Source organism: Sapajus apella, unplaced genomic scaffold (genome assembly GCF_009761245.1).
Source record: "Sapajus apella isolate SASKATOON/1434 unplaced genomic scaffold, GSC_monkey_1.0 scaffold249, whole genome shotgun sequence".
NCBI lineage: Eukaryota > Metazoa > Chordata > Mammalia > Primates > Cebidae > Sapajus > Sapajus apella.
Genome location: NW_022437189.1, coordinates 439,213 through 454,278, shown reverse-complemented (window position 1 = coordinate 454,278; position 15,066 = coordinate 439,213). Strand labels below are relative to the sequence as shown.

The 15,066-nt window shown below is 54.2% G+C and overlaps 1 protein-coding gene across 4 annotated transcripts in view; it reads right to left on the bottom strand.

Moving 5' to 3' along the window:
* Window positions 1-5,552: 5,552 nt before the first annotated feature.
* Window positions 5,553-15,066, bottom strand: part of TSPAN17 (tetraspanin 17) — a 12,151-nt gene continuing 2,637 nt past the window's right edge. Inside the window, exons 2-9 of one of the 4 annotated variants that reach the window (XM_032271773.1) lie at window positions 12,969-13,019; window positions 12,734-12,880; window positions 11,700-11,870; window positions 9,608-9,733; window positions 8,479-8,526; window positions 7,781-7,897; window positions 7,643-7,704; window positions 5,553-7,083 (exon numbers count right to left, since the gene is read on the bottom strand). In XM_032271773.1, the coding sequence (XP_032127664.1) occupies window positions 6,924-7,083; window positions 7,643-7,704; window positions 7,781-7,897; window positions 8,479-8,526; window positions 9,608-9,733; window positions 11,700-11,870; window positions 12,734-12,880; window positions 12,969-13,019 (882 nt within the window). In that variant the 3' untranslated portion in view covers window positions 5,553-6,923. The remainder of the gene's footprint in view (window positions 7,084-7,642; window positions 7,705-7,780; window positions 7,898-8,478; window positions 8,527-9,607; window positions 9,734-11,699; window positions 11,871-12,733; window positions 12,881-12,968; window positions 13,020-15,066) is intronic. The other 3 variants (XM_032271774.1, XM_032271776.1, XM_032271775.1) reach the window with 3 other exon arrangements.

The window sequence follows — 15,066 nt, the reverse complement described above, 5'->3', positions numbered from 1 at the left end:
CCTATAATCCCAGCACTTTGGGAGGCAGATGCAGGCGGATTACGAGATCAGGAGTTCGAGACCAGCCTGACCATCATAGTAAAACCCTGTCTCTACTAAAAATACAAAAAATTAGCTGGGTGTGGTGGCACGTGCCTATAGTCTCAGCTACTCAGGAAGCTGAGACAGGAGAATCACTTGAACCCAGGAGGTGGAGATTGCATTGAGCTCAGATCATGCCACGGCACTCCAGCCTGGGAGACAGAGTGAGACTATGTTCCCCCCAAAAATGAATAAATAAATTTTTTTTTAAAGTTTAAAAAAATCTATATATTTCATGTATAGATTTATATATATATGTATGTATGTATATGTAAACCCAGAGGATAAAAAATGGCAGTTCCCTTTTCTCTATATATATGAATGTATAATAAAACCCATGACTCTGTCAATTTCTTCTTCAAACATAAATTTGAAAGTCTTTGAGGCCAGGCACGGTGGCTCATGCTTATAATCTCAACACTTCGGTAGGCTGAGCTGAAAGAATGGCTTGAGGCCAACAGTTCCAGGCCAGCCTAAGCAAAATAGTGAGACCCTGACTACGTATTTTTTGTTGTTGTTGAGACAGTTTTACTCTTGTTGCCTGGGCTGAAGTGCAATGGTGCAATCTCAGCCCACCACAACCTCCGCTTCCCAGATTCAAGCAATTCTCCTGCGTCAGCCTCCTGAGCAGCTGGAATTATAGGCATGCGCCACCACGCCCAGCTAATTATACATTTTTAGTGGAGATGGGGTTTCTCCATGTTGGTTCTCCATGTTGGTCTCAAACTCCTGATCTCAGGTGATCTGCCACCTCGGCCTCTCAAAGTGCTGGGATTATAGGCATGAGCCACCACACCTGGCCTACAAAATGTTTTTTTCTGTTTTTTTGCAATGGAGTCTTGATCCCATTGCACAGGCTGGAGGGCAGTGGCACAATCTCAACTCACTGTAACCTCTGCCTCCTGGGTTCAAGTGATTCTCCTTCCTCAGCCTCCTGAATAGCTGGGATTACAGGCGTGCGCCACCACATCCAGCTAATTTTTGTATTTTTTCTTTTGAGACGAAGTCTTTCTCTGTCACCCAGGCTGGAGTGCAGCAGTGCCATCTTGGCTTACTGCAACCTCCACCTCCCTGGTTCAAGCAATTCCCCTGCCTCAGCCTCCTGAGTAGCTGGAATTACAGGTGCATGCCAACACGCCCGGCTAATTTTTTGGTAGTTTTAGTAGAGACAGGGTTTCACCATGTTGGCCAGACTGGTCTCAAACTTTTGACCTCAGGCAATCCTCCCACCTCAGCCTCCCAGAGTGCTGGGATTCCAGGTGTAAGCCACCGAGCCTTGCTAATTTTTGTATTTTTAGTAGAGATGGGGTTTTGCCATGTTGGCCAGGCTGGTTTTGAACTCCTGACCTCAGGTGATTCACTTGCCACAGCCTCCCAAAGTGTTAGGATTACAGGCGTAAGCCACTACTCCCAGTCAACAAAATGTTTCAAAAATTAGCTGGATGTGGCCGGGTGCAGTGGCTCATGCCTGTAATCCCAGCACTTTGGGAGGCTGAGGTGGGTGGATGGCAAGGTCAGGAGTTAGAGATCAGCCTGACCAACATGGTGAAACCCCATCTCTACTAAAAATGCAAAATTTAGCCAGGCGTGGTGGCACATGTCTATAATCCCAGCTATTTGAGAGGCTGAGGCAAGAGAATTGCTTGAACCCGGAGGGTGGAGTTTGCAGTGAGCGGAGATTGCACTGCACTGCAGCCTGGCCACAGAGCAAAATTCTGTCTCAAAAAAAAAAAAAAAAAAAAAAAAAAAAAAAATTAACTGGGTATAAGGCAGGGCACAGTGGTTCACACCTGAAATCCCAGCATTTTGGGAGACCAAGGAAGGCAGATCACCTGAGGTTAGCAGTTTGAGACCAGCTTGCACAACATGGTGAAACCCCATCTCTTCTAAAAACACAAAAGTTAGCCAGCCATCGTGGTGCACACCTGTAATCCCAGCTACTCAGGAGGCTGAGGCATGAGAATCGCTTGAACCTGGGAGGCGGAGGTTCCAGTGAGCTGAGATTGTGCCAATGCACTCCAGCCTATGCAACAGGAGCGAGACACTGTCTCAAAAAAAAAAAAAAAAAAATTAGTTGGATGTGATGGCGTGTGCCTGTAGTCCTAGCTACTTGGGAGTCTAAGGCAGGAGGATCACTTGAGACCAGGAGGTCAAGGCTACAGTGAACTGCCTCGAATTCCTGACCTCAAGTGATCCACCCACTGCAGCCTCCCAAAGTGCTGGGATTACAGGTGTGAGCCACGGTGCCCAATTTTCTAAGTGCAATGGGTTCCTATTTTCCTTGTGCTGTCAAAAATCTGTTACAATTAAAATGAAAGGTCTTTGCTCCATCTGGCTTTCACAGCGACGCCCACTGTGACCGCCCCATTTAGTGCCAGGCCTGCCCTGCCTCAGCCCTGCTTGCTCTGCTGTGTCCTCCCTCGCAGCAGGGCCGGCTCGCGAGACGATTTTCGCTGTGCACACCCTTCCTTCCTTCCGGGACCCCGGTCTGCAAACTCCAGCCACAAGGTGGATCCCATCCGCTAGCTATGTTTATAAAGCTCAAGAACTAAAAATGGTTTTCTGTTGTTTAATAGTTGAAAATCAAAAGAAGGATGATATTCATGACCCATGAAAATCACAGGAGGCTCACCGTCAGCGTCCACAAGTAGAATGTGATAGGGACACCCCACACCTGACTGCTTACGCCCCGCCCGGAGCTGCTTTCCACAAAGAAGGCAGAGTCAAGGGGTGCACGGCCTCATAGCCTAGTGGATTTAATTAGGTTGGTGCAAAAGTAGCAGCGGTTTTTGCCATTATATTTGGCCTTTGGTAGACAAAGCCGGCTGGTCCCTGGCCCGGGCTGAGTTCCATGAGCTGGGGCCTTAGTTTTGTCTCTCATGTAAGTGTCTGCGGCAGTGCCTGGCAGCTATGGGATGCTCCATTGCTCTGGCTGAAAGAGCGAATGGAGGTGTAGGTTGGGGAGTACGTTGTGTCATCCTCCTAGAGAGAGTGACGCTCACCCCCTTCTCCAGCTTTGTCTGGTGGACACCACCACCTGCCTACCCCAGCAGGTGGGCTCGCCCCCGGACTCCCAGCACTGAGAGGAACCTTGAGCAGGCGGCGTCATTTGCTCCACTCCCTGGAGAAGACAGGGCAGAGGGTAGTAAGGCCTGGATTTGGCACCGGGGGGTGGGTCTCTGGAACGATCGCAAGGGCTTGCTTGGCTCTAGGGGCCGCCCCCAATGACCCTACACAGAGCCCCTTCCTGCCTGTGTGGGCTGAGCCCGCTCTGCTGCGTGGGCGGCACTTTGGTGCCCTCTGGTGGTTACTGGGAGTGGCTACCACCAAGGCACCTGTGGCCTTAACCTCCCCAGAGGGAGCCCCTGGCCTCTGCAGTCCATCTGACCACCTCACCCAGAGATAAAGGAGCTCGCTAGCCTGGGCGCTCTCCGTCCTCCTAGCTCTCTCTGTAGAGTATCTTGGTGTCACAGGATGTCCTCCCATCAAGCTGACTAGGGAGCTGCTGGCAGCCTTTCCGGTGGTGAGACAGGCAGGCCCAGGACTCCTGGGGACTCCCAGGCTGCCAGACAGTGTGCACCTGTCTCTACCAGTGTACATCCCATCCTAACAGAGAGTGGGAGGTGACCTTGGTCCCATGGCCCAGGGACCCTCAGAGAGGGATGAGCAGCCTTACAAGCTCCTTTGTGTTTTTTGCATAAGTGGAGAAGCTGCATCATCTGTGGGTAAGAGCCCCTTGGCACAGAGAACTGCTCCAAGTTCTGCTATGGGGACAGGAAATGTGTCCGTAGCCAGCCTAAGACTCCACTTAGCAGTGATCATCACGTCCTTGTCACCAGGTATACATTGCACATTAGCAGTGTTCCTTGTCTGCCTCCAACAAAAGACTAGGCTCCGGGAAAGCTAGGGTCTGAGCCGCCTCAGTAGCCTAGCCTCTAGCTAGGGTCTACCTGAGTGAATGGCAGGGGATAGGTGAGTGAGTGGACGTAGGATGAAGATGGATGGATGGAGGGACGGGTGGGTGGATGGGTGAATAGATGGATAAAGTGTGGGTGGATGGACAGATGAGTGAATGGGTAGATGAATGGGTAGGTGGGTGGATGGATGGATGGGTAAGTGGATGAATGGATGGATGGGGGGATGGGTGGATGGATAGATAAGTAAATGTGTGGATGCATGGGCAGGTAGGAGGGTGGGTGAGTGGATGGATGGATAGATAGATGGATGAGTGAACATGGGAATGAATGGGTGAGTAGGTGGGTAAGTGAATGGATGGATGGATGGATGGATGGAGAATGAATGTGTAGATGAATGGGTAGGTGGGTGGGTGGGTAAGTGGATGGATGAGTGAGTGGATGGATAGATAACATGTGGATAAATGGGCAGATGGTTGGTGAGTGGATAGATGGGTGAATGTGTGAATGAATGGGTAGGTGGGTGGGTGGGTAAGTGGGTGGATAGATGAACATGTGGATGAATGGGTAGGTGGGTGGTGGGTGGGTGAGTGGATGATGGATGGATGGATGAGTGAACATGTGGATGGATAGGTGGGTGGGTAGACAGATGGATGAGTGAATGTGTGTGGGTGAGTGGATGAATGAATAGGTGGTTAATGTGGGTGGATGGATGGAAGAATGGATATCCAGGTCCCCAGCCGGGGCCACAACCTCTCCTACTAATCACTCCCATCCCATCTCTTCAATCCCGTTTCCAAATATATCTTGGTTACACCACCTCTCTGTGCTCATGCCCTCTGCCCCTCCTGACTCCCACCTCTCCAGCCACCCCAGGCTCCCTCACACGGAGCCCACCCTGGCTTCAGGGCCTCTACAGAAGCTGGTACCAAAACCTAGAACATCATTCCCCCAGAGCAGCCCAGAGAAGGTACCCCTGCCCTTCCCTTCTCCCAGGCCCCCTGCACTCACCCCTCCTTTTTTTTTTTTTTTTTTTTTTAAAGATGGGGTCTCACCATGATGGCCAGGCTGGTCTTGAACTCCTGACCTCAGGTGATCCACCCACCTCGGCCTCCCAAAGTGCTAGGATTACAGGCGTGAGCCACGGTGCCCGGCCACTCCTGCTTTCTTTATAGCATCTATCACTAACAAAAATGCTGGCCAGCTTGCTTTCCGTGGCTCCTCCACAAGAATGCAGCCCACGGGCAGGGCCTTGCCCTTTGCCTCTGTGTCTCCACCCGAGTTGATGTTCAACTCACACTCGGGGGATGGATGAACCACGCTTATTGGTTGATACTTTGAGTACAGAGGTTTCCCCACATATATCAGATACACAGGACAAGTATGGAGCAAAACTCCAGCAAGAGGGGTCAGATTGGTGTGCCCCACCCAGCTGTGTGCTCTAGGCAATCTCTCTCCCTGCTCTGAGTCCACTTCCTCAACAGGAAAAGAAATTCCACTGCACAGGGTGTTGCATGGTTTGAGGGATAAAATGAAAGTGAAAATGCAAGACACATACACGACACTGTGAGCTGCATTTATTGTAGCATGTATAAACCACTCACAGCCAGTGCCTGTCAGGGGCCCAGGACACTGTCCAGCAGGGCCAAGGAACCACAACGCTGGGCGCATAGCCCACACCCTGGCCACCAGGCAGCAGTGCCCAACATCCCTGAATGGCAGAGCAGCCAGGGCCCCAGTGGTGACTGTCCTAGAGGGACCTAGTAGGCATGGGGCCAAAGCTGGGCCCTGCACCTTGTTTGGCCTACAGATTTAATTTCTGAATTAATTTAGTTTCTGCCAACAATTTAAAAATCAGGACACCTCACATACAAATCTGTATTTCTGGCTTCTCCAGATTTCTGGCATTAGGCCTGCATTCCCACATGAGAGCAATCAGAGCAATTAGCTACACCTGAACATGGCAGTGGCCACCGTCAGATGGGGACCCACCACACTCTATTGCTCTCAAGGCAGGCGGCAGTTATCCCCTAGATTGTGCGAACTTTCTCTCTTCATGATGTCTTTGTCTCTAGCAACAGTGGGAAAGTCAAAGTGAAGCAGGCTCCCAACACCAGGGCCTGTTTCATCCACTTATATAATCTACGTGGCTGCAGGGGCATCCGAGGTTGAGATCTCTGGACAAGCCCAGGGAGGGGGCAGCAGGGTAACTCCACACATACCCCTTGCATAGCTGATGAGGTGGAGCTGAGGGCAGCAGCCAGCCTTCCCAAGCCTGAGCCAGTTGGCTCTTGAGAAGTTCCCAAACTCCCGGAACCTGGAAGGGCTAGTAGGCAAGCATAGGCTCTACTGGTGAGAGGTTGCAGGAGGAAGCCAGACCCAGAGAGTATGGGGCCAGCGAGCCCTCTAGTGCACATCAGGGAGCTCTGCAGCCACGGCGAAGATGCTAAAGTTGATTCCTAGGAGTCAACCATCCAGACCTCCCAAACAGGCTCCCCCTAGTCCCTTGGCTTCCAGCTACTTCTTTTGCAAAGTTGTCCTGACCCCATCCCGCCCCTCAGACCCTCTCCTGGGCACTCTACTCCCACCAGAGTCCCCAGCAAGGCCGCCCCTCCCAGGCTGCACCCTCTTCAGAGCGGGGTCCAGCCTCCCACTCCTTCAGGTTCCTGTGTTGCATTCCAGGTCAGCCCGCAGCGGCCTCGAGGTACAGGGAATAACCCTGCAGAGGCGAGAGAGGCCAACTCCGAGTGTACCAGGGTCAGGCGGCACTTAGGTGAGTAGAACGGACCAGCTGGGGCCCCTGATGACAGGGGAGGCAGTGTCCCAGGTAGTATTGCCACTGAAGAGCCAGCGTAGCCAGGTGGTCATTCTTCAAAAGAAGCTGTGGATCTGGACTCATGTGAAATCTACCAATTTCTAAAGGTTGGCTCAAGGATATAAACCACCCAGGCCAAAGAAAACGTGTTGGCAGGGTGGCGCCAGGCCAGGGGCCCCAACCAGAGAGTTCTGCTGAGGCCCCACTGTGGACAGGACCTCAGAAATAGTGGGCGTAAGCCAGTGGTTTTCAAAGTCATCATTCCATTTGCTCCTGAGAGGCAAAGCAAGAGAGACAAAATTCTTGGCCCCATTTCAGAGTCTGGAACACTGAGCTGAGGTGGGTTCCTGGCAGGCTCAAAGTCACAGCTCATAGAGAAGAACACTCTGAAGCTGCTTGAGGCAGTGGCTCCGGGAACACATCCCATACAGCCACACACAGAAAAGTACATCCGAGCACTGAAGGGCAGGAAACAGGGGCAGCCCCTCCACACAGTACCTCCCACCCCGCCCGGCCTGCACCCTCTGAGCTGCGCCCTTCCTAGTTCCCTGGAGATCCTACTACCCCAAATGTAGCCGAGACAGTGACTCCCTGTGCACACGTGTGCCTGCATGTGTGTGAGCACGTGCACACAGGACAAGTGGCCCAGGCAGAAGCACAGCAGCTTTCTCCGTGGGTGGACAGTACAGCAGCTCAGGCGAACCCCTCAGGGCTCAGTCCCAGCAGGAACACCTCCTGCAGCCTTGCCCATCACGAGTGTGGTAGGAGGGTCCTGGGGGGCCCCCAAGGCTGGGTAAGCCAGGCATGTGGCCATGGCCTGTGGCGGCCTCACCAGTTGGCTTTCACTGCTTTGATGTCACTCACGAGGTTCTGGGCCAGGCAGATGCCAAAGATCTGTAAGACAGAGGATGGGTGAGGGAAAAGCTAGGGCAGCCCGCCAAGGGGAAGGCACGTGGGGCCACAGGAGTACCTGGAGGAGGGCGATGCCCACGAAGACCCCTGCCACGACAATCAGGTTGTCCTGCAGCCACTTCTCAAACTGACCCACGCAGCCTTTGGTGTGGATGAAGCCCTGCTGCTCCAGCTCCTGGGGACATGCAAGCACCAGGCTCAGCCTGACTACCCTTCAAGCCAGCTCCCTTCCCTCTGCAGCCTGCCAAGCTCACGCCCACCCCAGGGCCTAAACCTATGGCACCTGCTCCCTGGTGCTCTGCCACAGGCCTCTGCAAAGCCAGCTCCTTCTCATGGGGTCTCAGCATGGACGCACACCCCCTCCTGCCTGCCCAGCTCCTCTCCTATCACCTCCCTTATTTTCTTCCAAGCTCTCAACTGAAACTGTCACATGGCTGTTCATACTGCTTTCTCTAAGAGCTTACCATCTTTCTCCCTCCTCTCCTCCAGAGCAGACGGTCTCATGAGCAACAAATCTCCAGCCTCTAGGGCAAAACCGGGCACCCCAAGGGTGCTCCACAGAGCACGACTGAGCAAAGCCACATCTGCCCGGGCCTAGGGGTCTACTTCCCCTCCGCTGCCTGGGTGCCTGGCTGGTTCCTGGGACTCAGCACCATCTCCCCAAAGAATCCCTGAGGACTTCCAGAGGAACTATGGACAGTCCCATTCCCATCCCAGTGCCCCCGCCTGCCCCAGCCCAGTTCCTAACCCTCTCACCAGTTTAAGCCGGACGTCGTAGCCACATTGGGTGTTGAGGACATCTTCCTAAGGGGAGACAGGCCAGTTAGTGACTTGGTGAGGACACATCCCATGGGGTCCATGGTACCTGGCGCTGTGGTGGCTTTTCTTTTTCAGAGTAAGCAGATGGGCCCGTGGATTCTGCAGTGTCCACCAGTCTTAAGGGGGGCTCTCTGAGGCCTGTGTGCCTCTTTTTTTTCTTTTTTTTTTTCTTTTTGAGACAGGGTCTCATTTTGTTGCCCAGGCTGAAGTGCAGTGGCGTGATCATAGCTCACTGCAGCTTCGACCTCCTTCGAGGAGGACCTTCGAGGATCACTGGGCGCAAGTGATCCTCCCACCTCAGCCTCCTAAGTAGCTAGGACCACAGGAATGTGTCACCATGTCTGTCTAATTTTTTGTTTTCTAGACATGAGGTCTCACTGTGCCGCCCCAGCTGGTCTCGAACTCTTGGACTCAAATGATCCTCCCATGAGCCACTGCACTCAGTCCTATGTGCCTCTTTCCCAGACGCCAGAATGCGTGGCTGCAATCACCAACCTGGACCTGTTCAGGAACCCTCCCTGCTGGTGTGTTATAAGAATGGGGAGAAACCTGGCCTCTGCCATCCCAGATGAACTGTGACTGAAGAAACACCACTGGGAGAGATTTCTGCCCTGAAGAAAGCCACAAAGGGGCAGAGCTCCCCACTCCCTGATACTCTGCAACGGTGGCCCAGTGGGGTGGTGGCTGGCAATGGCCCACGCAACTCTTACCATATACAACTGTAACTGAGAGTGACACCCGGCCAACCTTCAAGCTGGCCAGGAGCAGACATTGGCTGCAGCTGTGTTTATCTGGATGTATAGGTTGCAGGGAGACCTCCAGGCAAGTCCCCATCCCTGTGCCCTAAGGTCCTGCCATTTCCATCTCACTTCAATCAAAAAGATAGGTCTTGCTGAACAGGGAAAGCAGCCATGCCCAATAGGCCCCAGTGCCACCCACGTAAAACAAGCTCCCCCAGCACTCATGCCCCCAGAACAGGGTAGAGCAGAGTGGGGCCCTGTGGGTGGTTTCCCCAGAGTCTGTGCACTGCAATGCCCCTCGCCTCTCCTCCCCCAGTCCCACTCACCGCAGGGTCCCTAACGCAACAGGAGAAGGGCACCCCACAGCGTTCCCGGCTAGGGTTCAAGTCAGTGCAGTTGAAGTAGATATTGAGGTTCCAGTCGTTGGGGCCTCGGGCTCCGCAGCAAGACCACTGTGGGGGCAGGGGAGAGCCCCAGGTGAGCCAGGCCCACCCCAAGAGCCTCACCCTGTCTGGGGATAAGCCCAGGCTGCAGGGAGACAGGGCTGTCTGGGAGGGTGCTGGGACAGTCAGGTGGGTGGCAATCTCCCCACTCCCACAGGCCTGGGCCCCACCTCCGGGTTGGTGGAGGCAGAGGGGTACAAGGGAGGGGACCCTGAGCTTGCCCCCCGACCCAAGAGAGGCTAGAAAAAGGGAGGGAGTAGGACAAGGATACTGGTTCAACGACCGTTGCTTCCTCTGAACTACCTGAGAGGCAGGCACTAGGCCAAGCCCTGTGGCGGCAGAGAACGCTGAGCCACATGTCTGCAGCAGGCCTCTCACACTTGCCCCAGACGTTCTACAAAACCCTCCTCTCTCAGTGCAGGGACAGGAGGGGAATCCTGCCCACTCCCATCCCTGCCATCCCCCAGAGCCATCCTACTCCATTTCCTCCATGCTGGTTCGCATCATTCCACACCCCATCACCCTCACCCAGAACACCCTATGATGTCCCCTAAGCAGGGGCACTGGTGAGATTGGGATCTGCCATGAACCACGGTCTTGTGGGGCACACGGGTGTGGACAGCCTTCACTGACAAGAGCAGCACAGGGGCTGGGGGAGCTCAGGCTTGGCGGCAGACACAGGTGGGCCCCGTGGCCAAGCCAGAGAGCTGGGGAGCCAGGCCTGTCATGTGCCCTGCATGTGCTGGTCCCAGGGCAGGGCTCAGCCTCCACCTGCCTCCTGGCACCTGCTCAGCACCAGTTGCTCCTGCTAGAGAACACTCTCCTCTTTCTTCCTTCTCCTCCTTTGGGAGGCTTCAAGCTCTCCACCCAGAGACCATCCCATTCTACACCCTTCATTTTGACTCATCACAATGTACAATTTTGTACACACACGTGTACATGCACACATTTGTTTGTTCTGCTTGTTCACCATCTGTCTTTCCTGACTGCCATCCCTGCAATGGCAGGGTCCCAGCTTTTTCCCCCGCCGGATCCCCAGGGCCTGGCTCAGGGTCTGGCAATGGCAGGCCCTTAACAATCCTATGCTGAATGAATGAATGGACCACATCACAACTGCCCAGCTATGTCTGCCTCTGCCCTGGGTTGAGAGTTGCTTGAAGCAGGCACCAGCTCTGCTTCATCTCTGGATCCCAGAGCTGACTGTTGGTGGTGAATGGCGCCAAGGGCCTGTGGCCATGTGTGGGTGTGATTGTGTGTGACTCATGTGTGACTGTGGATCTAGGTGTGTAAGTGTGATCAAGTGTGCCTGTGTGTGACTGGGTGTGGGCATGACTGTGGGTGACAGTGTGTGACTGTGTATTTGTGATTGGGGGTGAGTGGGCGAGATGGTGCAGGTGGGAGGCAGCTAGGGTTTTGTGAACTCTTCTCTGGCTGCTCTTCACTGGAGTTAAGTTTGCAAGCTTGAGGGCAGAGTTTCCATCAGCAGCCTAAACTCTAATATGTACAGAGGCCAAACAGTATAAATGAGAGAATAAGGGCTGACAGATATAATAAAATGCAGAGTGTTGGGAAGAGTGGCAAACAGAGAGCCTCTGTACCAGTAAAAGGGTGGCAGCGACATAGCCCCAGCCAATAATACTGCGGGTCCAGGGTTTAGTAGAAGTAGAAATCTATATTTTTATGTCACATTTCCTCCGTTCTCCCATGTGTCGTAGGCCCTGACCTGGGAGCTGTCAGTGTGGAGCCCATGGCCTCTGTTTCCCAAGGCTGTGTCCCTATGGTACTAGGCAAATGGGGACCCATAAGGATCACCAGGGGCTGGCTCTCCTTGGACGAGAACACTCCTGGGTCTCTTTCCTGGGGCCCACTAGCCCAGGTGGGTAAGGAGATGGTCCTATCACAGGGAACTTGCTCCCTCATTCATCTGCCAGGAAGGCGCCTCCTACAGGTGGCCCAGGGTGGACACTGGACTCACATATTCCTGAGCAAAGTCAATGAGGTTCTGGAGGTCAATGTCGTCCCGGTAGGCCTTGACGTTGTTGTTGATAAAGAGGTTGAGCTGGTCTCGAATCCAGTCCTTGAAGACAAAGGCCAATATCCCTGTTGCCAGCTCCAGGAAGAAGATCAGGCCGAGGAACATGGAGAACTGGGGTTGGGGGCATACAGATAGTAGGGGTTGGAGACGCAGGGCTCTGGTGACCTCCCAGGGCTTGTGTGTGCCACAAGGGAGGAGCTCTATCCCTACTTCCACCAAGACCCAGAGGTGCCGAGAGTCCCCACCTTCCATTATTTTAGTATTGTTATATGATGGTAAAAGGCATCTGTTCTTACCTGTGCATCCATTCTCCTTTGTCTGGTATTCACACCCTGCTCTCTCTGAAAAACCATTCTCCATGCAAACCTTTAGTTTCCAAGGTTTGGATGGAGCCACCTCCTCGCCCCCCTCTCCCCCATCCCCCCCAGTCCAAGATACAAGACTGGCAAGTGCCCAAAGCCCACCAATCAGAGTACTGCCTCCCTCAGCCTCCGGGGATTGGTCCAGAGGCAGCCAATCAGAGCTAAGGAAATGCAATTAAAGCACTTTGGAAAAACAGTTGGGAAGACAGCTCTCAGCCTCTAGCAGGAGTTCCTGGGAGGGCATGGGGAAGCCAGCTCTGTTCCTGAGCCTCCGGCCACCTGGGAATGGAGCCAAAACGGGGGTGGGGAGACCTAAGAACCAGAGAGAAACCAGGCCAAGTGACACCATGGCAGCCCCTGGACCAAAATGCATCAGCAGCCAGCACACCCCTGGGCTTTTCTTATTTGAGTCAACAAATATTTTATGCTTGGGCCACTAGGTCTCAGTCACTTAGGATACCACAGAAAGGATCCTAGTAAATATAGATAACATGAATCTAATGATGACAACTATAGCATAATAGTAAAGCTACCCATCATTAAACTCCAACTGTATTGCAAGAATGGATAAGGAGATTGGAGTTCCCAGGGGATCTTGGGGGCGGCACTCACGAACTTGAGCAGGAAGGTGTTCTCCCGGAGGGCCCCGATGCAGCCAGCAAAGCCCAGCACTGACATGACGCCTCCAACTACCACAAACAGCCACACGGGGTCAAGGCCTCCCAGATCTGTCAGCGCTGAGATGTTGGAGAGAACGCCCTGTGCCAGGGAGCAGAGGCAGGTGCAGGGAGCTGACCTTCCCACCACCTTGCCCCATGCCAGCCCCCATGCCTGCCCACTGCCTTACCTTCTCACCCCAGGCCCAGAGGCCGATAGCCAGGAACAGGGCTCCCAGCACCTGCAAGGGCAGCAGCAAAGGGCTCAGGGTGGGAGCAGCCCCAGGACCCTCCCCCTCATCCTTTCCCACTGTCCAGGGTCTTTGGGAAGCCAGTGGAGAGAGGAAGAGGCACAGGGGCTGTGAACCGGATCCGGGGTTGTTTCCATCTTCCCAATAACACATCCCAGTGCTTCTTCCCCACAGGACACAGCCTGGAGGACTGAACCATCCACTAGCCTTGGGATGGACATCAGGGGCCCCTTCCTGAAACTCCAGACTGGAGCAGACAGTGACCAAGACACTCCTGCCAAGAAGCAATAGCAGCAGTGGTGGTGGCAGTAGTGGTGGTGGCAGCAGTGGTGGTGGCAGCAATGGTGGTGGCAGCAGTGGTGGTGGCAGCAGTGGTGGTGGCAGTAGTGGTGGTGGCAGCAGTAGTGGTGGCAGCAGTGGTGGTGGCATTAGTGGTGGTGGCATTAGTGGTGGTGGCAGTAGCAGTGGTGGCAGTAGCGGTGGCGGCAGCACACTGAGCCTTTACTCCTGACTAAAGCTGGTGCTGGGTTTCCGGGCTCCTAGCCTCCTTTCTGCACCCTGCCAAGTCCAGCCCTCCTGCTGCCCTAAAGCCCCGTGACTGCTGCCCCACCCTCAACACTCCTCCCCAGCCCCAACCTACCACCTTAACCTCTACCTACCAGAGTCAGTTTACGTGGCTCACCACCAAACACCGCTGAATTAGGAGGAATCTCAATGATCCCTAGCAGGATGCAGCTAGAGAATCCTGGCCTGTGCCAGTGGCTTTGCCCTAGAAAACCCGTGGCCAAGCTCTGCCTGGGCCTTCAGAACACCAGCTAGACTCCCCACTGGGACAGTCCAAGTGCCCCTCCTCCACCCTCAGCTTTCCCACCATTCTGCCTCAATTCCCTACTGGGAAGAGCCCTGGCGTCAAGGCCAGTTACCCTCATGCTTGACCCTGGGCAGGTCCCTAGGTGTCCAGCTTCGGAGGAGGGAAGCCGGTCGTACCCAAACCCAGAGCCATGACCCCACCTCCTAAGACCTCCCTGTGCACCTGCTTTCTCTGCAGGCTCCTTCCCCTCAGCACATAGCCACAGCCAAGGCCTTTATTACCTTCCCTTCCCTAACCTTGGGCTCCCCACACTGCTCTATTCTTTCTCTGAAAACATCTTCCCTTCCTTCCTGCTTACTGGGTCTGCTGTGAAACCAAATATCTCTTCTCCTGCCTCATCCCACTTGACCTATCCTTGGCCTTCAGATGGGACTGAGTACCACTTTCTCCTTCCTGAACCCCACCTCAGTTAACTCAACCCCATTCCTCCCCGAGCTCCTTCCCAGGACGCTCTGCCTTCACCTGCCCCGCACCTGTGGCTAGTCTCACGGTCTTCAGCCTCAGCCTTCTGCCCTTCTTCCTCCTCACATTCTTCACCCATCCCATCCAGACACTGGCATCTCCCGATCTCCACCCAGACCTCATGCTGCTTCCACACCCCTACATCCATTCACCTGCAGCAAACACCTCCACAACCCACCAGCACTGATCCTTGTCATGCCGGGAATTCGTTGGTGAATAGGACGGACTCATGGACCTTACACTCCAGCAGGGGAGAGACAATGAGCAAGCTGACAAAGAAACTTCAGATCCAAACAGACCCCCTTCGCAAATATCGATCGGGTGATGAGATGAGGGGATGCTGGCGGTTGGAGGTGAGCTTTAGAGAGGGCAGGAGGGAGGGTGGAGGCATTCAGCTGAGGTTTTAACAATAAAAAGAGCAAGAGGGGGCCAGCCGCGGTGGTTCACGCCTGTAATCCCAGCACTTTGGGAAGCCGAGGCGGGTGGATCATGAGGTCAAGAGATCGAGACCATCCAGGCCAACAGGGTGAAACGCCGTCTCTACTAAAAAATACAAAAAATTAGCTGGGCGTGGTGCCGCACACCTGTAGTTCCAGCTACTCAGGAGGCTGAGGCAGGAGAATTGCTTGAACCCGGGAGGCGGAGGTTGCAGTGAATTGAGATCGCGCCACTGCACTCCAGCCTGGCACCTGGTGACAGAGTGAG